This window comes from Bacillus rossius, chromosome 1 (assembly GCF_032445375.1).
Source record: "Bacillus rossius redtenbacheri isolate Brsri chromosome 1, Brsri_v3, whole genome shotgun sequence".
NCBI classification, from domain to species: Eukaryota; Metazoa; Arthropoda; class Insecta; order Phasmatodea; family Bacillidae; genus Bacillus; species Bacillus rossius.
The window spans coordinates 72,033,244-72,056,147 of record NC_086330.1 but is presented as its reverse complement, the minus strand read 5'-3'; the positions used below and the strand labels follow the sequence as shown (position 1 = coordinate 72,056,147).

Below are 22,904 nucleotides of genomic sequence, written 5' to 3'. Positions count from 1 at the left end.
TCGTTTGGACTTAGCCTGTCATCCAGCTGTAATAGTGACAACTTGTGTTACTACGAAGTACAGCACACGGTTTGTCCCTGAATGGTAATTGAGATTACAGGGCTGGTGTTGAGTAATAAGCGTATAGTATGCTGGTGGTGCAAAACTTACAGAGGCGACAGTGAAGAACATAGAGCATGAGCAGTTGCGAAAGATACACAGATTGGACTTCGTAATTTTATTACTACACGACTTGAAGAGTATGGGTATACTGTAACGTGGACTTATATTTGCCATCATCAGTTTAAGCAAGTTGTCAATGGTATTTTTTTTTTTTTTAGAGGTGACCGCTGCGAGAGAGACTGAACTACCCTAGCAGAAATTCCATTAATCACTGGTCTTTGCTTGAGTAGAGAAGGAGTCCGGTTGTGAAGCAGGGGGACTTTAGTGATCCTGAATTACTCGTAAGAACACCGTGGGGGTGTCCGGGGTCAGCATCGGGTGGACGTGGTGGACTTTCTGGATCACTGATGCCGTCCGAGTAGAGAAGGCGTTGTCAGGCCGGTGGTTGCAGAACCGGCTCAGCGCAGCGAGGAAGGAGTGAACCAGCAAACTAGCATCCAGGACTACAAGTATCAAACTGTTCGCAAAGTACTAGGCTACGGTAATTTCCGCAACTAACCGCAGTGAAAGGTATTTATTTTTTTAAAGAGGCATATGCAAAGCAAAGTTGAGAGAGTCAGGTTTGCCATTGGTGTAGTTTGTCTAAACCTTTAGAATAATTTTCATATTTTGTATCATATTTTAACAGCTTATATCAAACCTTGTTAGGGTGGGGGGGGGGAGAGTTATAGAGAGAGAGGGAGGGGGAAAAAAAATGTAGATTTTGATTGATGGTGTTACTGCAATAAAATGTTTATTTGAAAGGTGAGAATGTGTAGCATGTGCTTCCACAGAAATTTCCAAAATATTTTGTTTATAATCTTTTCTACATGGCATTGATTTTGGTCGTCTATGACAGATGTTTATGGCGCTTCACTGCTGCGATCGGTAGCCATTACCACCTGATGTTTTTTTTTTCCGTCCCATCACGGCAAATGTTAATCCATAAATAAAATACTTACTACCCGGTATATTTAGATACATGTATTAACGACAAAGAATTTTACTGAAAATATTTATAAATTTTGTAATACTCTTGAAGCAAAATTAAAGAATGCTGCAAAAATATAACTGCAGAAGTTAAAACCAGTTCCAAGAATACTAACTGTGCAAAAGTTAGTTCTAGCTGCTGGATCTATTCAGTTGCCCGGGTACGTCATTGTACAGAGAATCTGGGACAACAGCATATGTGATTCCACGCAACTAAGGAAAATTCAGTCCTGGTTTTTTTTTATATATCAAAATGTGCAATGATACATCCTACAGATGTCTACTATCCAAATATAAAATTGAAGAGGCAAATACTGTACAGGTTGCACCAGGACCTCTATACGTGTTTTCATTGTAACTTAGGAGGTAGTTCATTATTTTGAATGATTACTTAAGCCCATTACAAACATTTAAAAGTTACATGCGAGGTTTATTTTAAACAATAAATATTTTTGGCAATAAAATCCCCACAAATGACCCAATTTTAAAAGAGAAAGCTGAACAAATAGTGCATAAACTAATTATACCAATCCCCCACTTAGCATATCTTCAAATTGCACGAATTCATTTAGTGTGAGGTTAATTTTACTGCCCCAGTCTTGAATAGCACTTCTGTAAATTTCAGTTAGCACAAAATCGCTACAGGCAAAAAAAAATTAACGCATGATGCTACAAAGTCTGCTTCAACTTGGTAAACATGTACCGTGGCATACATTTAACTGTACTAGGGGAAAAGATGCAAGCTCAGGTCTGACTACGCTATCGGCTGTAGTACAAACATCAGTTATGACAAGTTCAGTTGCGGCTATTAGGTGTAAAGGACCAAATGTTTCCCTACACATTTTGGTACACATTAAGGAAATTAGCCTAGCTATTTTATGAAGACTAATGCTTCAGAATAAGTGATATCAAATAACATGAACTTTTTGGGAATGCACTAGTGATTTTTTTTATGTAGCAACTGATCTGTACTATTTTCCTTTTAAGAAGCTTTTCCTGTTAATGTTATCATCTAGTCCATCGTAAAATGTTATAAAAGAGTTTTACTGTACTTATTAGGTAAAATCTTCATTTGTTAACTTGTTAAAACATTGCATAAGTTAAAATTTTTCCTTTAAAATTTAAGTTATAATATTTTAAAAAATAAAAATATATATATATTAAAACTACAACATTGTAAACATTAGGATATATTACATGTTTAACTAACTTTTTCATGTGTTTAAGTATTGAGTTTGTTCATGAGTGGATGACCTAAGGTTAATTCATAGCAGTTCATATGGTTTTAATTATGGGATAAATTCAGTCTTTGCTGTATATCCTACTAAAGATTTGATATTCTGTTTCCTGCTATGTTTTGCATCAGTGCACATTAAAACACAGTCTTCCAGTATTTTATCTGCTCGCCAAGGAGAAGTCAAGGTTATTCCATCGTTCCTTCTAGCGTATTTGCTTGTTGTCCAGCGGAAGAAAGAAAATAGCATGAGGTGAGAAAGGGAGAATGGAAGGTTCTGAGCTTGGGTTCTGCACGTTCAAGACGTCTCCAGTGTGAGGGCTGATCCCGCTGATCCAGGGATCCCACACTGAGGACATGAAACTGCACAGCGACCGCAAGTTTACGTAGCTTTGTTAGCAGTACAAGTTGAGGAAGTTTGTTTTCTTCACACAGACTTTGGTAGTCGTAGTCGCTTCCATAGCACATCCACGTTGGTCGATGTCCGCCATCGTGTGTTTCAGGACTTCAGTCCAAGCAGAGCAGTTTTTACATCTGTTGTCATGGGTGAGGCTGACCCTTTATAGCAATGTGCAGCCCAACCTGACACAGGAGAGCATTGATACAGTCGTCATTCATTCTACAGAGTCATAGTTGATTTTTTTCTACACGAGTTGGCATCCATCCTGATCCCGCAAAGAACAGCACCGAGGGTCCTGTGTAATACCACAGCTTCGTCCACCCTATCCCTGAGTCACACCAAGTAGTATATTTATCCACGTAAACCTTTTGTAATTTGAGGCTGACAACTATTCTCAGGATGAACGCAAATTTTACATTAACTTCTCAATGGGTTGTCCTGCATGTAAGTAATAACTGTTCACAGAGTAATCTAACATTTTATTGCAATCACTGAGTAGACTTACTTTATCCCTAGCTGATGTTTGAATACATAAAAATTTCACGTAATTAATTTGCAGTATTGAAATACATAACCAAGTTTTAAAATATAATTAGTTTTATTTCAGTTAATGACTATTGTATATACTATCTCAAATCCATAACAGCACTAATATATGTACATGAGAAAAGCATTCTTTATGAGTAGCATAGTTAATAGCTTTGAAATCAGGGAAATAGTTACATCCGTAATATTGGGATAAGTAAAACACACTATTTTGAATTTAAGGGTATTAACTATTAATAGGGCCAATGAAAAATGGTAAATAAAAAAGGCCCATTTTGGTGAATAAAAAGAGTTATTTCGGTGCCAAATTTCGGTGAAAAAAAAATTGTTTAGTTAGAAAAAATAACTATTTCGTCATTATAATTTTATACACATGTATATGTTTGATGGAATAATTGTTTTATTTGGTCGAAATTTATCAAAAACAATGTTTTGAAATACATTCACATCTAAAATTTAGCACGCTGCATTTGTAATTAAAATTCTCAAGATTACATACAAAAAAATCGGAAACTGATCATAAACGTTAGTGGCTCAAGTCCATTTTGACTACCTATCTCTGAAAATCAGCTATTATATGTTTCCTGCAAACTAGTCCCCACCAAAACACTGTACTTATTCAACAGTACAGAGTATTGTTTTTTTTTTGTTTACTTTTTCACCGCCTCAACTGCGTGTGCGGTATTTGTTCATGTATATGTTGGCACTCTTGGCCGGCATTTATTTTCGTGCATTGCCGTGACAACTACGAAAATAAATAGTCGCCTCGGCTAGGACGCCCAAATACAACAATTAACATTTTGAAAGTTATGATTTGATTGGCTAATATGGAAGTGACGCTATTTTTCTGGACTGCGTTTGGCCGATTCAGAGAAAGGAACAAAGATTGAGTTAAGGCCTATCGACGATTGCGTCACCAGACGCATTTGCGGTCGGCAAAATAATGTCATTTTTGCCGTTTTATGGCCTTCTACGTCTCGTAGGAACGTGTGAGACGACGGAGACTGAGTAGGCGTACGTCTGGATGTAATAATTTTCATTCGTGAAATATATGGTTCTAGAGTAACTTGACGCTTAGTTCCAGAACCCGATGCTTTGTTCACCTTGTGCGATGCTCCAAATTTACAGTGTTTTCACACGTGTATTTTATTTTCCAATCGACTTGCACATTACAGAACTTGCACATCATGATGCCTTTTTCTTTACTGATTACGTAAAATCCTTCAGCTCTTTCGAAAACACAACTTTCGGCATTTTATACGTTTATCCAGTGACCACGGTAATATGACCAAAATGACACAAAAACTTTCAACTAGAGCTGTAGCAAACCGTATGTATTCGTTACTGAGTAACGGGTGCGGCATCTAGTAACGAGTAACGAAACGTTACACACGAATGCATTTCGTTACTCGCATCTTTCGTATGTTTCACGCATGCGCGCGCTTATTCGTTACAAAGAACGATGTTTGTTTATTAATAAAAGTATAATTTGGAAACTCGTCGTCCAAGTTTTTTACTGTTTGTTAAAGGTATTGTGTGTGTAGACAAAGTTTTAGATTCGAACAGAAACAACGTAAGAAAGTATTTTTTACAAATTATAAATATGTATGTTTTTGTTTTTTATAATCGCGTATTTTCACGTTTTATGTTCTTATCTTAAAAGATATATTATAATAAAGCCGCTCTAATGAGAGTTAATTGTTTCTTGGTTAACAAAAGCTGTTCATTATCAAATATTTTTAATTGTTTATATTCGATTTATTTTTATTTACGCGACGTCATACTGTACGCGTACGAAATACGACTCGATTCGATGCTGTTACATAAGATAGCATGTGCCATGACATGCGGTATCAGAAGTAACGAGTAACGATACGAAAGTAACGAGTACTAATTGTTATAGTAACGAATACATACGGGTACACATTTTTTCGTTACTTTTACACCTCTACTTTCAACGGAAAACGATCATAGATGCGGAAGAGAGACATATTGCATCCACTCGGAAATAAAGAACTTAAACTCGACAGACACGCACTCGTGAAAACAAAATCATAGAACATTTCGACACTCATAACTACCAACGCCATCTGTGATTTGTCCACCAGTAGCTAAAGTGATAATGTTTATTGCCACGCTCTACTCTATGGGTGCTAGAGAAAAACAAAAGCAAAGATGGCATCTCACATATAACCTCTTGGAATAATAAACGTTTTGTGGAAATTCCAGAATGATTCAACGTGATTTTTCGCGATAAAAAAGGTTAATTTCGCGCGAATATCGCGATTTCGTCATATTTCGTGAAAAACTACGGATTTCGCGCATCACAGTAAATTTTGTTAAAACGAAATGCAGTATATTAACGTCTTATCACTACCAAGTAAGGTTATTTGTTTTACACATCATGTGCAAGTGATTTTTTTAAAATTTCGCGATTTCGTCATTAACGAAATTTGACTACCCCTAACTATTAAGTATTGTTTTTATTTTATTTCCCCTTATTTTCACGAGTGAGTGTGACAGTAATAACTACACTACACTTAACTACATTAAAAAATAAAGGAACTCTTTTGTTATGTTAATGGTATGACGTGTTTGAATGTTTGTATCCAGCGGTTCGACCAACTGAAATGGTGAGTAGATTTGACCAAAATGAAAAGTTATAACAAAATAATTCAAGTTATATTAAGATAAAAGATGAGCAGTTAAAATCTGCAGCCACTTAAAAAAAAAGTATGAGTTTTTTAAAATTTGTTTAGAAATATTTTCATGTATTTTATTGAATCGACAAAATGTTTAAAAGAAAAATGAATTTTAACTACATAGTTGCAGCACACTGTTAGAATAAAAACATTTTCTTGTGATTCCTATAACTGGAGCATCAATGGAAACAATGTAAAAGTCAACAACATTAATTATGCACATCACTTGTTCCAACATAGGCACTAATATGATTTTTTTTTATAAAGGTGATCTTCTCTGGGGTGAAACAGTTAAAATGTTTACAGATGGCCAAATCATTAGTGTTGTAGGTAAAATAAATAGAACAAATGACAAATGTCATGCAGCCAATATTTTCTAAAGAATCCTAGAACATGACTACCCAAAATGTGGGCCGAACCAGTGGAAAAGTTTTGTAATGCATAGGAAATATGTAATAGTTAAAACAAGAAATATTTATTTTATAAATGTACAAAATGTATCCTCCAGTTGACGAACAGGAAACACATAGAACACTTAAGTACTGTAGACCGAGAACTAACACCTAAGAAATGCTGCTGTTGCTTCCCAGAGACGAGTCAGTACTTGGATCGGGGATGCAGTCTGTCCAGGATCAGAGGAGTGAAGTACGTGATTATGCAGTCCGCTCCTGTACACAAGCAGCACGTGTCATAACTAAGGCTTTATGTTATAATTTAAAGTAACAAAGTGGAGAGAAACACATGTTCAATGGCTGACACACACACATGCACACACACAGTAACTAGATTATTAATACTTAGAAGCTATAAAAGAAATGTTTGAATTTTTTTGGCCACTAATTACTACAATGCTCTGAGGATGTTTGTTAAGCAGTTCAGGGAACCTTTTAACAAAAAAGTTGTTTACATCCTGAACATATAAAAATAAAGATGGACCCGGTCAAATGCTTAGCTTTAAAATGCAACATTTCATTACAAAAACTGCAGCCAACATTGGTGCTTTGAAAGCCGCACTTCAAAGCATGGCTATTTACATTCCTCAAGCTTCCGCATGAATTTCTTGCTGACAGCAACATGCACGCAAGTTTTTATAAAATAAACTAACATGAAAGGATAGCTTGCTGCTGTTTATTTCCCATTTTGGTAGAGGACTTAAAAAAAATTCCATAGCCAGAAGGGGTCGTAAAGCAGTAGGGGGAGAAAAATGAGCCCAAGAATGCCACTTCACTCCCTCCTACAGTAATAAAGTAGTAGAGAAAGCAGATAAAAAGAGGACCGGAGGGTTAACACCAGTGATGTATTTCCTACGCACCAATAAGCTGAGACACGGAACAAAGACTTTAGCTGTATCCACGGAACTAAGCCGGATACATGGTGCTATACATATTCGAGGGTAACCCTTGCGACAAAAAAGTTGGATTTTTATGAACCAAATTGCAGGTGCGACCTATATGCAGGGGTGACCCTTCTGCGGGTAAATATGGTATTATTTCCTGAATCTTAACATTAAAACTTGCCAATATAAACCACACTTATGATATCATAAGTGGTTACGAAGTCAAGTGAGATATGATTCAGCTTCTGATTCCTGCTTATATGTACATTTACTTTGAACATCCAAACCACATTAGAAACATTTTAAAAAAAAAACTCCACGCTGTCATTCCACAATCAGTTTTTTCCAAATAATAACTAGTAACATTTTATATAAAAATAATTTTACATAGAATTTTGCATAGAATAAAACAAAGTTGATTAAAACCAATACTGTTGCAATAACAGCATTACAATACTGCTATTCTATGGACAATACTTAAATAAACTGATGTACGACACCTCTGTGGTGGAATATCTGTACAGTGATCATGCAGTTGCAGGGCCTGGAGACTCACCTGCCCTCCTCATGGACAGCAGCACCTCGTCCAGTACCGCACCTAGGTCCAGAGCCCCTGCTTGTGCCGCGTGGTGCAGCATCGCATACTCCCCGGACACCTACCACACACCACACACGCTGCACACCTGCCACCACACTCGGGGGAACTACTGGAGACTGCACACAGAACAACTATTACTCACTCCATCCAACCTTTTCATGTCGTCTCCTTCATCACACATCAACCTTTCAGTTTTATTTCATTTTATTTGGGCTTAGTGTCTAATCGACAGTTAGGTCATTAGAGATTGTAATTCACCACAAAAGTCGTGGATATTGGGGAAGAAATCAGCAATTTTCTTTACAGGAATCATCCCAGAACCCATCATTAGAGGAAACCAAGGGAAAACTGAATGCAGGATGACCGGACTAATATTGGTCACTGGATTGTTTCAAATGTGAGCCCTTTGGTGAAATTGTTTTTTTTTTTTTGGCCCCAAAAAACTATTTTAATGCCTTCTTATTAATCCATCAGATAAACCTAAAAAGCTAATCTTAAGCTATCTTAAAGTGATCACAAATCAAGCAGAAATGCAAGACCAACAAGACAACAAGCAATGCACATTTTAGCTATCTTAAAGCACACTGAAAATGTTTGACATTTTTCTTGATTTCATGTCCAGTACACACTTTGTTTGTCCCCAGAAAAATTCTCTCTTCAAGTTCCCAGTTACACATATTTCCTGGTCCATATATTATAAAATGTTCTCTGTTTAATAAGAACAAATATTCATATGCGTAAAGTGTTCTCATAATGGTAACCTGTACCTAATGCTAAAATACACAAGCTCACTCCGTTCTGGTGAAGATAAGGTTTCATTCTCTAAGTCATTAATGCATTAACTTATGATAATTTGGTGTTTATAAATATACTAGAAGGCTCCAAGTAACTTGGATACTGACTCAGTACACGTAAATAAATTAATGCAAATCATGCCAAGACAGGTGACAACTATCAAACCTTGCCTTGCATGATCACAGCTACTGCAGACCCACTTGGCTTGGAGGAAATATTATTACTATGTAGATGTATGCCACAAGCAACAACCAAATTTCAGGGTAGCAATTGTAATGAAGAATTAATTAAAGAAAAACCACTACCTTTTTAATAATAAAAAAAAAATCCAAAATGATTTACTTTGTTGCCAGAGATTGTCTGGTGTGGGTGATTTCGTCCATTCATAAATTTTTGTTTGTTTGATAGTATTTTACATAACGTACAAAGAGGCTTAAGATGATAGAACCTCCAAGACCATAGTGCGCTCTGAAACAGTTTGGCACCGTCTTGGTGCTCGAATAATCTTGAAAGCAGGCTAAATAAGAGACACTAACAAATCTATATGGAAAAACCATAGTTAATCTTTCACTGAAGCAGACGGTATTGATACCACAAAAGCCAACATGAAACAGCTACTAAAGAAAAGAGTTAAATTTTTATTAAAAGTGAATAAATTTGAGTCACATCATGTACATATGTGTGTGTGTGTGTCTGTGTGTGTGTAAAGATAGATAGAGAGAAAAACTGAAAGGTTTCACTTTTTTTATTTTTATTTTTATTACAAAATTAAATGAAGTTTTCCTTCAATAAAAGTTCCTGACTTTTCCTTTTCTTCTCCAATTTTTCTATGGTCATAGTATAAAATATAGTATCCAATTTAAAAACACTGCTAGCCAAATAACCTTTAACATTTGAAAAACATGTACACAAAAGGTCTTTCCTCCAACACACAGTTAATTAAAGGTAAGGGGGTGCCTGGCTAGGCCGCCAAACAGCATGCAGAGATCCAGGTGTTATCACACATTTAATAAACCACTTAAGATGTCTTGAAAGTATCTGATTACGAAAAGCACTTAAGTGCCATTGCACTTGATGATACAAGGTTCATTTCATGGGTTTGTGTTAAACATGCATTTTTTAGACAGTGAAGGAGGCTAAAAAAAGTATTTACAGGCTTTTTTAAGGTATTAAAAATTCTAAACCTACTATTGTAAGTGGTACTATACGGATTAATATTACAACATAAAATTATAAGGTCATCACTTAAAGTTTCGTAGGCCAACAAAGACTGCACACCAGATGTATGCCTAACAGGTAGAGGCAAGAGACGTGTGATGCGCGAGACGATGTTGCTCTTGGAAAACCAGTGGTTTTAGCAATCTTGCATCCAGCCAGGCAACCCCCTTAAAATTGCTGATTAATGACACTTTGTGAGCACACAAATACCTTCCAAGACTAGCTCAGCAATTTTTTACACCACAGTTATTTTCTGTAACAGCATCAGCTACGTAAGAGCAGTTGAGTCCGTTTACAAGGAGTTACCTGATAAACAAAAAGTGGATACTCTGGATAAGCATCCTTGGTCTGCTTCACAATATCCAGGTACGCAAGTCCTGGCTTCACCATCAGCATGTCACAACCTTCCTCAACGTCACGCTTCTGAAACCATATACTGTACAGTCCAATATGACACTGAATATACAAACCACCAATACAAACTATTAATAGCTTACTTTCAGGTTGTAGACTGAAAAAAACAATCAAAATAGATAAAGGAAGGAAGGAAAAATCAATTAAAACTATGAAAAAGGTATCAAGTACCAATTAAGTCTGGTTTGGTAGCCCTTACAATGGGTTTAAACAGTCCACCAAAAATGAAGTTAATGAGTCAATATTTACTTTCTTTTATTTGAGCACTGATTTATAAGATGATGTTGATCAACAAAACTCATCTAAAATGACCACAATGTGAAATTGTGGGGCCACTGCCCTCCTCAATTTTGCAGAGTTTTCTTATAACAATTTTTTAAAGTAAGGTAGTACATACGCTGATTATGTAAGTTCCAGGTCATGATGGCCTTGTTTTGCATTTTCAGTGTGTCATATGCAGGATGTTCTGATTAAATATTCAAGAGATGGAAGAGTACAAATTTTTGGGTCAAGTCGAGCCTTGTTCAGTAATAACACCTTAGAGTTGAGTCAAGTCTAGTCAAGTCAAGTCCTGTTTCTGTTTATTATAATCACCAGTGAAAATCTTCAGAAGTAAAAGTTAAAATAAGAAACACGAGAGAACAAAAATATTTACCATCAGCAGACTCTCTCATCCCCCGAAATTATTCCAGCACTTCAGTATTCACATTTTTTCCACAAGAATGATCAATTACAGAGAAAATTCATTACAGAATTTTGACCAACAATCCAAGCTAGCAAACTTTTCAACTAAAGAAGAAGCCAAATGTGGGCAGACTACAGTGAAACCAGCCAAACCAGTGTCCTCACTACTATGTTTTTAATTTAAGTCGGTATATCATTTGAACTAATGTTTAGTTCATGATATCCAATAATACAAAATGTTGCCAAGGCATGAGAATGAAGAGAGGGAGGGGTGACAAAGGGAAGCAGAGAGAAAGGAACTGGGAGAGGCTCTGCAAAAAAACTCCATTAGCACTCTCACTCTCCAAATCCACACATTCCAAAAGTGTAATATTGTCTCATCTTTCAGACAAGTCCCAGTTCAGGAGGCAGTCAAAAGAGCGTAAGTGATGCAGTTTACAGGCAGAGCATGTAATTTTTCAACTAAGCTCTTCTTGAAGGGGTTAGAGTTTTAGCGAAAGAAGTAAAAAACAGCAGCACAGCAAGGCATATGGAGATTTGCCAATAAAATTATAACGGTTCAAAATACGAAACATTAAGGAAAGACATTAATTGTTCATAATTAAATTTGCAACATGTTTAATTCTATGCATTTTTTTCTCTACGATGCACCATTTTCGATATACTTACGCCGAAGAAGTTGTGCAAAGGTTAGGAAATTAAAAATTTGTTACCCATATTGCGAAGGCCAGAGGAATGAAATAATTGGCCTGTTTGAAACATATACTTACTGTGGCCCGAGCAGCCAGACCGCGACTCCCCGGCGGCAACTGGTAGCACTTGCGGTCGCTGAACTGTGGGGCTGACTTGGTGACATCCCGAAAGGGTCCGTAGAAGCCGGATGCAAACTTGGCTGAGTACGAGAGCACGCACACTTTGCTGCCCAAGCCAGAACCTCGTAACGCTGACTTGATGGCACCGATACGACCGTCCATCATGTCGGAGGGAGCGACTATGTGGGCTCCTTCAGAACACAGGCCACATGGGCGCATCAGCAAACAAACATAAACTTTTTAAAATTTGCCAGGTTTTTAGTACATAATCCTTGCTCTGAAGTCAATGTGTGCAACATTATGATATGACGATACAAACACATTTGTCACAAATCTTAAACAAAATAATGACAAGCATTAACATACAAATGTGTCTCGCAATCATTCTTAAACATACTACGAGTTACCCTTAGAAGATTCCAATATGGAACTTCGTCAAAGGCAGGGCTTTATGTTTTCATCTAATAAATACTAAGCTATTCATCCAGAATTATTTATTTATTTATTTACAATTGTGACATGCACACCAACACATTGAAAAGATTTCAAGGGTGTGCACGAAACATACTAGGAAAAAAAAAAGTTAGTATAAATACATTACACAAAGGACACAACAAACAATGGACACAGACACAAATAAACATTCATAAAATCAAACTTATTAAGATTCATAAAATCAAAATCTACAAAAATTTATGGAGAATAAAATATAATTTTAAATGTTTTAATACATGGAGGATAAATTATATCAACTAAGAGGATACTAATTATAGGAATATCTACATGTACATGAATTTTACATGAGCAACTGAAAAACAAATAGCTAATTAGTTTAATTTCCAGGTTGATCTAATCTATTATAGTTATTAATTAGTCTAAAAATAATATTATTTTTTCTGTAAAGTGTACATAATATAGATATTTGATGACTAAAAAATTGGGGAACTCTAATACCGGTATTATCCCAAATTTACCATGTATTTTTGAACTATAACAGTTATGGAGGTAACTAGAACGACAACTAACAAAATTATCACATAAACCGAAATTAGATAATATGCTTAATAACAATTGATGACAACAGTCAAAAGCTTTGGCCAAATCAAAGTAGCAGGCATCAACAAGACCCCTGTTCATGACTTCATTATAAATAGGATTCTAGAATGTAATTAAGTTTGTAGTTGTGGAAATACCAGATCTGGAATCATGTTGATTATCAGACAATTTTTTTAAAATGGGAAATTTATAATTTTAAATATAATTTCCTCAAAAATTTCTGACAAACCATTAAGAGAAATAGGTCAGTAGTTAAGAGACAATTAATTTGGAACCACTTTTATGAATTAGGATAACTTTTGCAATTTCCATTCATTTGGAAAAACTTTTTTTTGTAAAATCCAGAATAAAAGCATTAATATTTTTACAAATACACGTATTTAATTCATCTACACGGTTATTATATCAGATGATTTATAATGATTTTACCAATCATGATTTCTAATATTATTGCAAAGACCTAGATGATCACCATTTTAATAGGACTTAAAAACAAGGCAGGAATTTATCATTTGAGGGAGTATATCAAGTTTTATCTTGATATTTAAGGCATTTATACATGACAGATATAGTAGCTTTACTTTAGTATGTATGTGAAATTAATTTCAAAGCTAATGCACAACCTACCAGCTTTAGCATATGCCAGAGCTATCTCAGCGATTCTTGCAATGCTAGCATCATTATCAATGGTGCCGTCGCTGTTCATGATGCCGCAGTGCCCATGGTCTGTGTACGGACACAAGCAAACCTGAAAGACAATCAACAGGGCCAATGGAAAATTGTAAATAAAAATGGCCGATATCGGTGAATAAAACTAGTTATTTTGGTGCAAAATTTTGGTGAAAAAAAATATATAAAAATTTCATCATTATAATTTTACACGTATATTTTTTTTTATAAAAATTATTGTTAAATTAGGCCATAATTGATCAATAACAATGGTTTTAAGAACAACTAAGACATCTTACAGTTAATTTGGCACACTGAGTTAGAGTGCCACAGGGCAGCATCCTAGGCCCTGTTCTCTTCAATGTATATGTGCGAGACATACCACGTCCCGCACATCGACTCGTCAAGTTAGGCTGCTATGTGGACGATACTGTCCTATATAGCAGATCACATAACCCACAGCTGGCCACGACCAGGCTGCAAGTTGTGCTCACTGAAAAAGAACAGTGGTGCACAATGTGGCGCATTAAAGTGAACACAACGAAGTCAGAAGCTATTGTGTTCACTCATAAACAGCCTGCAGACCTCAAGCCGCAACTGAGTTTGTTTAACAAACACATTCCTCACAAATATGTGGTTAAATACCTAGGCATTCACATGGATAGGAAACTAACATGGCGCCACCACATAGACATCAAACAGGCACAAGCTCAGACTAGACTGTGCTCCTTGTACCCAGTTATGAGTAGGCGATGCGGCAGTAGAGTTAAAACTGGCCTACTGCTCTACAAAGCCCTGAAACGACCAATGATCACATATGCAGCCCCTGTCTGGGCCACTGCAGCAAATACACATTTACTAAAACTACAGAAAATTCAGAATAGATGTATTCGAATCGCTACAGACGCCCCAGTGTACTGCCCTGTTGAAGCATTGCATCGTGAAACCGGGTCGGAAACTTCGCAATACGACTACATCCAAACTACTCAGACTTTTTATGATAAACGCATAAATAGTCTAAATCCACACATTTCCTCACTCGGCAACTGTGACCCGGACATGGAACAAAAGTACAAACGCCCGAAGTCACTCCTGGCACACCGGCCGCCGTAGTGGCACGTGATTGGCTGAGCAGTCTGCCGGCCAATCGCAGCGCGCGGCGTGAGACCCCACTCCAACAACACTAGTTCCGCCTCCGCGCGGATCTCAGTCGCCCCCTAGCCCTGGGCGCGTGCACACGCGCCAGACCCACCCCAGTCCGCAAAAGAATTGTTACAGACTGGCGGAAACAAATCTGCCTATGTGCTTCTCACAAGGAAAGGCAGTGCGCGTCCAATTGTACTACAAAATGACATTCACACCACATGCATGTAAGATGGCAGTTCATTTAGTTTAAGTTATATTTCTATTAAACTTAAATATATTTAATTTAAGGCCCCCTCCAACACCAGCGTCCCCAATATTTTCAAACAACCGTAGCCTACGATTGCATAGAAGCTGAGGCTAGGGCCTCGCGATGAAGGACTGGACAATTTCCCTAACCGACTTTGGTAAATCTGAGGCTCTGTCCACTCGTGAGTGCAGGCTCAATGCACCAGCTCGCGAAAAAGCATGAATTAAATTAAAGCTACCAAACTAAACATATTTTAATGTATATCTTTATGTAAATTTAATGTTTACTTACATTTTTAAATTCAACAGCGTACACAAATTTTTCCCCCTCTTAACTCAGTTTAGGCTGGCTGGCAGCCTGGTAGGAAACGACAAAGTCGCCCCTGAAACAACCAGTGTCACCAAACCAAATGCGGACAAAATGTCCAAGCTCCCGCCCATTTGCAGAGTAGTTCTTCTACTCTGTCCAACTCTTCTTCCAGAACCATCCTTCTGTTTCCTGTAACCAACCTGCTTGTAATTAATACATGAAATTTTGAATCCCGCATGTCAGTGCCCAGGGTTTTCCCTGTGTCTCTGCAGGTCCCAAATTAAATAGTTTTTAGTCTAGAATAGTCAGTGAGGGGAGTTAGTCATGGCTAAAACGTTGCCATGGCTGGCCAATCCCCTCCTAGCACATAATGCATGCTTCCTCTCCTGCATGGTTCATAACCTGCATGCTTAGAGCGTATAGACTTCAGCCTGAGACGCACTTAGTCTTCCCTACCCAGACCCCTCCCAAATACACTTAGTTATTAGTTAGGTTAGGAAAAAAACGCTAAAAGCGGTCATTCGAGGAGAGAGAGTCAAACGTGGAGGATGTATCGTTCTGTTCTCTGACCTTGAATCGTGCGCTCACGAGTGTTTGGTTGTTTTCCCTCTCCCCTTACCCTCATTGCCCACTACCAGGAGTGGATAGCGAGAGAAAAATGTGCAGGATATGATGTTTATGTACATGACGTCATTGAGTAAACTTTTTTTTTAGCAAAAGTAAACACACCAACACAGGTAATTAAACACTAACCTATATTAAACATGATTTTAAAGTTCTTCCTCTGTTTAAAAATACCTAATCTAGTGACATATATTTGCATTGTATGCGTAAAATACATACTCTCGTATTAAGTAGTTGACACATAGAAGGTAAATACTTTTCAATGTAGAAGGAAATAAATAAATAGTTTATCCTCTGCATTTAAAATTTTATAATTTGTTCGTATGTACGCTCGTCAAATATGCTTAAGTTTATAGTGTGTTTTCTTTCATAATGCCTTTTTATCAGTGTACTTCTATCCCATTACTTGTTGACGTGTAAAAATTTACTTTTTACTGAGGACTTGATAGTTCAGTGCAAGAAAAGGTGTCAAGTGCTCAATAATAAACAAATATTCAATACATGTTTGTACTTTACCTTGGATCGTGAACGTGTTGAATAAAATTTAGTTAACCATTATAAAAACTTGCATCTGTTTAAAGATCATTGTATTATGAACACAGGAATATTACTTTTTTTTTTTAGCAACAGCAGCTCAAAACGTTACCTCTCGTTAAGCTTTGTTGATCTAACCATACAGTAAAGTTATAAATATGCCAATCATTCTAGAATTTAAGATAATTCTCTTGTAATGTAATAATTATTGGTTTTCAGTTTCCCCATACACTGTTTTGTACATAAAGTAGACTTTGCATGTTCAGCTAACCCACCAGCTATTTATTGAACACATATCTCATACGTCTAAAGGTACCTACAATTAATTATGCATTATAGTCATTCCATAAAGGCCATAATTTGAACATAATATGGTGTGATAACCTGTGGAACATTAAGTCCTCCCAAATAAATTTAAAGAAACTATGTGTAGCAAAATCCAAAAAGAGTCTTCCCTTAGCTTTTTCCCAACCTTTCTAGATATAATTTTCCTCTGACCAGAACCCGTAATGTTGCATAAAATAATAAATATTTAATACTCACATGTTTGTATTTTACCTTGGATTGTAAACTTTTTGAACTTTCTTGTAGCACTAACATAGCTGTGCCTTACATTATCTTTAATGTCCTGACAAAAATGTTAAAACACTAACTAAACGCCGGGTAAGTATGTATGTACAAACGAGGTTTTTGCTTACATTGCACTCCCAAGTCACCATCACAGATGGAATTCAGTCTCACATTTCATCAAATATAGCTCTACTTAAAAATTCTTTGTGAAACAGCAATGCAAAGTAATTTTAACTGAAAAACAAAAAACACTGCAAGGTTTAAAATTTCTTATTCCCTGGCCGAACATCTTTCTTCCATGACTATTACAGGCTTTTCCTGATACCAGACACCCTGAATTAGCATACCTACCAATCTCCACTTTTCATCAACCGAGGATTTCAAACAGTATTATGCAGCTTTTATGTTTGTAGTTGCCTCTTCTAATTACATACAAGGTTTACCAGGCTCACCCAACTTCACAGTAAGGAAAGAATGACTGATTGTGTAATAGTAATAAATCAGTTATGGTGGGAACCTTGACACCCCCATGTTCAGGACAACACACCAAATATTTCTGTGGCTGTAAAGGAACTGCTCCTATGCAATTTTCTTTTCATTGTGGTTAATCAAAGCTTATTTCTGTAAACATTCTAATTTGTGAATTGTACAATATTGCTATATTTTTAACACTTTTGTAATCTTTAATTAGGGATGAGTAAGGACCTATCCAGAAGTTGATAATAAATAATTTTATCTTCATATCCTTACCAATGAAAAAAAAAAGTATACTCTGTTAATAAGTTAATAATTCAACTCATTTATTTCTGTACTTTTCACAAATAAACTCAAGCCTAATAAATGTATTGCTAAAGAACTTCACTTCTAACAAATATTCTAATAATTTTCAAGAAGTATTTTTGTTACTATATTTTTGTTAGCTTTGAAAAATTTAATAGTCACAGCACTGGGAGGTGACCACAAGTGTGAGGAAACACCCTTCAATCTTGGGACTTCTTCTGTAGCAGTCTGCCATCAATGATAGGGTGACATAACATGCGACCCTTACAGTATGGAGTAGGAGTTATCTGCAGTATTACAAGTATACCACTATCAATGATGTTGGAAGAATTTGCAGTTTACGATAGTTTCATTATAGATATTTTAAAATGTTTTCATTCTTATTAACAATAATAGGTTTAAGTTTATTAAATTAATTAAATGTACACACATTTATATTTAAATGTTGTTCTTAACTTATTTGTGGGTAAGTATGAGTTGTTTTAACTTACTTTACTTCCTGTACACAAATTTCCCTGGGTTAATTAAGTTTATCTCCAATTGAACATCCAAAATAAAAATGTAAGAAAATGCTTGAAAAACAAAATATTTATGGAAGATAATTTTAAAGGGCCAGAATAAATTTTGCAATAGTCAAAATGTTTATAATATAGGTTTCCACCAGACTTTAAAATTATGATAGTTTCTGTCACCTATGTGGCAGCTCATTGCAAATGTTCTGCATCTTCATTCAAATTGACACATCCACTTTTATAGTTCAGGATACACTTAAGTTTTTTAAAACATTAATATTTGATTGCTATCTTCAAACCTAAGTGGCACAACTTAGTACCCAGTAATTCAATATATTCTCTCCCCGCCTTCTTATCGACAGGAGTGCTACTAACTTAACTGTAAGATAAAAATAATACTGTCCACAACATAATAACCTCTTCAAGAATCCCACAAGCATTGTCAATCACTGCTAACTCCCCCATTTAAATAATGTATCATTATTCACATTTACTGCATTTGATATAATAGTTTACTGGCACATAAGATCCTCAGCAACCATGGTGGCTAACATGTCATGCTCATATGGCGAGGCCAAAACCTCAGCGTGTCTCAAATTTGTGAGCACTGGAACTGTAGTCAAGTGGTTTGCAGTCACTATAGTCTTAGAGGTCCCGTCACTTAAGTCTGTGCATGTGACAAACCCTCTGTCAATAATGTCGTGACAACTCAAGACCTCACTGGCTAGCTATGATCTGAATTGCACATACGTGAATTTGTGGGGTCCTGCAGGTAATAAACTCAAGACTGTTCACAAAGATTAAAGTTGTGAAGATTAATCATGAATTCGGAGTGACATTTTAAATAAAAGAGTTTATAGTGAATTTCGTAGATTTATTTTCCTTTATCAAAAAATTTGTCATACTGTCTACAAATACACAAAATCCATATAGTTCATGGCCACTCATTGCTCAGCTCAGAAAGAAATTTCTAACTACCTTAATATTGTCTGAAATTTTTTTTATAAGACCTACCATGCCTGCAAGGGGTGGAATAAACAGGGGTTGAATAACTCCCTTAGTAGGCACACTATCAAATCCGTTCAAATTGTTTGTAAATATTATAATTTTTATCTAAAACTTTTGTCTGAAACATTTTTTATAATGCAAACCATTATTGCAAGGGGCTGAAAAATCCTGGGGTTGGAATAAGAAACTAAAACTTCTCTACCATGTACACTATCGAATCCATTCTTATTTTTATTTAACTTCCTAAATATTGTCTAAAAGTGTTGTTAAATAAATTTTTACCTAACCAACCATCACTGCAAGGGGTAGAAATAACATGATTAGTAAGTAAAATATAATCATTTTCTTAATATATATATTATAAAATCCATTATAATTTATTGTATGAATCCTAAACTTCATCTAAAACTTTGGCTGAAACAATTATTGATGAAACGTATTATTACTGGAAAAAAAAGGGACTAAAAAAACTTTCTTAGTATCAAATTCGTTTGAATTTATTTCAAACCATCTTAATATTATCTTAAACCTTTGTGCAAAGCAAATTTTTACACAACAACATTATTAGAGCAAGGGATGAAAAATAGTGTTTGAAGGTCAAAAAAATTAAATAATTAACTTAGTTGGCATACAATATGAAATTTATTCTAAGCTATTCAATGCTGGATACATCGAGTTAAAAATATTCATAATATTTCTGCTGCATGGAAAATGAGCAAATATTTAATAGATAATTTTCTAATATTGGAGAACATAAACATGTTATGTACATTAAGTTCTTAAAATGTTCCAAAAGTTTATAGAAGTTTCTAAAATATTTTCAGAATAAATTTGTACTTTTAAATCTACCTACGCCTGTAGGCTGTGTCGAAAGGGATTTTTTTTCTACTAGTAACTCTTGTTGCTTTGCAGATGCATTCCTCACAGACAGAATCAATGCCTTGGAAATATGAACACTTGTGATTCCTCCAGCAGCAGCAACAGCTCCATAAACACCACCCATAACAATTAGCGAGTGTTCCTCCAGGTTCTCAACCAAACACACTTCAACAGAGAACCCTCTTTCCACAGCTGCATTTCCATGGATCATCATAAATAAGAATAGTGTCTTGTTTGTCGATTTTTCTGTCAAATGTTCTGATAGAATTTTGAACATCACCATTTTTACACAATTTCAAGTAGTCTAGTTTAATGCAATATGCATCTGAAAGAACAATTTGGTGCTTGTCCAAAAATGCTTATAGAGTCATATTCACTCTATCCGTCCTTACAGCTTCATTAGTTTATTACAGGTGGAGATAGGGAAAATGCTCCTTTCACAATTCTGTATTTCAGAGGGCTAACAACATTTCGTAAACAAATGGTGCAAATTTCTTGTATTAATTTTTGAAGTGCATGACATCAATATTCTTTAAATGTTTTTTTGCAGATTTTGCCCCAAATCCTGCATCTACATTTTCCACTAACTTTAGATTTGCTTAGTTTCTTGGGTCAAGGGCAAAAAACTTGGTTCCACTTTGGCTAACAGATAAAATAAGATTTCTTTATAAATATGGTTGCTATTCTGTTAGCAGCAAGTACAATTCTTCATACATAAATGTCAATAGTGAATTGTTGGACTGAAATGTGGTCCAAAATTGTTCCAACTGCAAGGAAACTGACAGAAAAACTTTAATTATGGAATCAAACATGGATCAGCCAAATGAGATTTTACCTGTGAAAAATTATTTTGGAAGTTTGGAGGATGTTTCTCAACAGTAGAGACATATTTTTCTTCAAAACAATGGCATTTTCGACCCATCAAATTTGGCAAAATTTGAGCGGAAACATAAAAAAAGGTTACACGTTACACTTGTGTATTCTGATTGTCGAAATGGAGAATTCATAAACAGGTAGTAGATTTCTCTGAGAAACTCATGAATCTTCCAGTCTACATCTTTGTGAGCAGTCTTGTACGCTCCCTGGCAAAGAGCACGTTCCTATATCAAAAACTTGATGCTGGTCTTCCAAGGCACTTGAAAAACACTTCTCTTTCAAGTTTCAAGAACCTAAAGAACTTCAAATTGACATTTGGACCATCTAGAGATATCTGAATAACATTTAAAAGATTCAATCCCCATTTTATTAATGCAGTTATAAAAGACGTCAGAAAGAATTCAATTGTTGAAATGTCCAAAATCACTGATATTAAATAATGTGTAGACACCTCATTTTAAATGGATTCCCAGAAGTGAACCAAAATGTACATCTGTGTTCAAACTCTCATCAAATGAGACTAAAAAAAAGTGGACAATCATTTTGGACTAAATTATCTTGAAAAGGACCAAGTCCATATGTAATTACATAAGATTTATCTTCATGAATCTTAAACTTCTGGGCAATCCCACTGTCAGAGAAAATTAAAGGAAATAAATAATTTATAGTACTAGCACTTCTGGCACACAACCTCGTTTAGTGCCCAAATAATTTCTGCTGCTATCAATGTTTTATCATGTACTTCTTAGGACTTAGGACTTAGGACTTTTTACATCACTGCTGGATGTACCTGCCACTGAAAGTTCATCTGTCTATTACAAATGTGTTAGATGAATTTGCGCTGGCCTGGGAGGCATTTAAGAACAAAAGTTTGAATCACTTGATTCCGGGGTATCCAAATGAGCACATACAGGTTCATGCCCAATATTTGCCTTATGATCACTCACATTCGAAGTAAAAGTGAAAGTTTGCATGAGCTGTTTACCAGAATTCAAATCAATCACTAACCAAATGGGGAGTTTACCTTTTTCATACAATTTAACCGAGTTAATGCCCCCATGACAGACGTCTAAGTTTGTTATACAAACGCAGCACAATGCTTGGTTTTCATCCTTCTAGTCGCAGCACAGCCATGTCTTCCATGTACTCACATGTGGTAATCTCAAATCTGTATTTCTCAGGCATAATTAAATTATGAAGTAATAATATTTTAACAACACAAACAGAAACATTTCGGCAATATCCAGTAACCTAACCTCGGAATGCACTCACTGGTGACAAAAGACGAACGAGTGATGTGCTATCATAACAAAAATAGGTTAAAATATATTTTCTTAAACAATAAACATGCAAGTATTTTTCTTTCTTGTTAAGGCAAGTAAAACCTAATAGCAACACCAATGGGCTTGAATGGACTCAGTCAGAACCCCCCCACCCCTCCCGTGCATGCAAGTGCATGTGTGCGCGCACACACACGTGTGTGTGTGTGTGCGCACGCGTGCAAGGACGATGGACTGATCAGTCGGAACTGATGGACTGACGAACTGATGGCTTCTCATCAAACTGTAGTGTGAGCTCGAGAGCCCTCAGTTCGAACTGCAGTGTGTGGGAACAGCATCTCGCCAGTCCAAAAAATCAATTCATCATTCTATCACTGAGTGTTGTGGCAAACATCTTTGTTTATACTCTTTGGTTGCTTTGCTTTTTTTTCTTCTTTTTCTAATTAACAGTACAATTGCAATTGTAACATCCAAAATTTCTTTCATGTTCTATGATGAAACAATACATCCAATATCAACAGCAACTAGACAACTGATCGTATGT

At 35.9% G+C, this 22,904-nt stretch overlaps 1 protein-coding gene across 3 annotated transcripts in view; it reads right to left on the bottom strand.

Annotated features, from left to right (window-relative positions):
• Nucleotides 1–6,466: 6,466 nt before the first annotated feature.
• LOC134537583 (delta-aminolevulinic acid dehydratase) overlaps nucleotides 6,467–22,904 on the bottom strand; it is a 46,483-nt gene continuing 30,045 nt past the window's right edge. For all 3 annotated transcript variants that reach the window (XM_063378175.1, XM_063378184.1, XM_063378190.1), the window contains exons 4-8: nucleotides 13,554–13,674; nucleotides 11,829–12,061; nucleotides 10,267–10,383; nucleotides 7,906–8,005; nucleotides 6,467–6,681 (exon numbers count right to left, since the gene is read on the bottom strand). In XM_063378175.1, coding sequence (XP_063234245.1) covers nucleotides 6,611–6,681; nucleotides 7,906–8,005; nucleotides 10,267–10,383; nucleotides 11,829–12,061; nucleotides 13,554–13,674 — 642 coding nt within the window. In that variant the 3' untranslated portion in view covers nucleotides 6,467–6,610. The remainder of the gene's footprint in view (nucleotides 6,682–7,905; nucleotides 8,006–10,266; nucleotides 10,384–11,828; nucleotides 12,062–13,553; nucleotides 13,675–22,904) is intronic.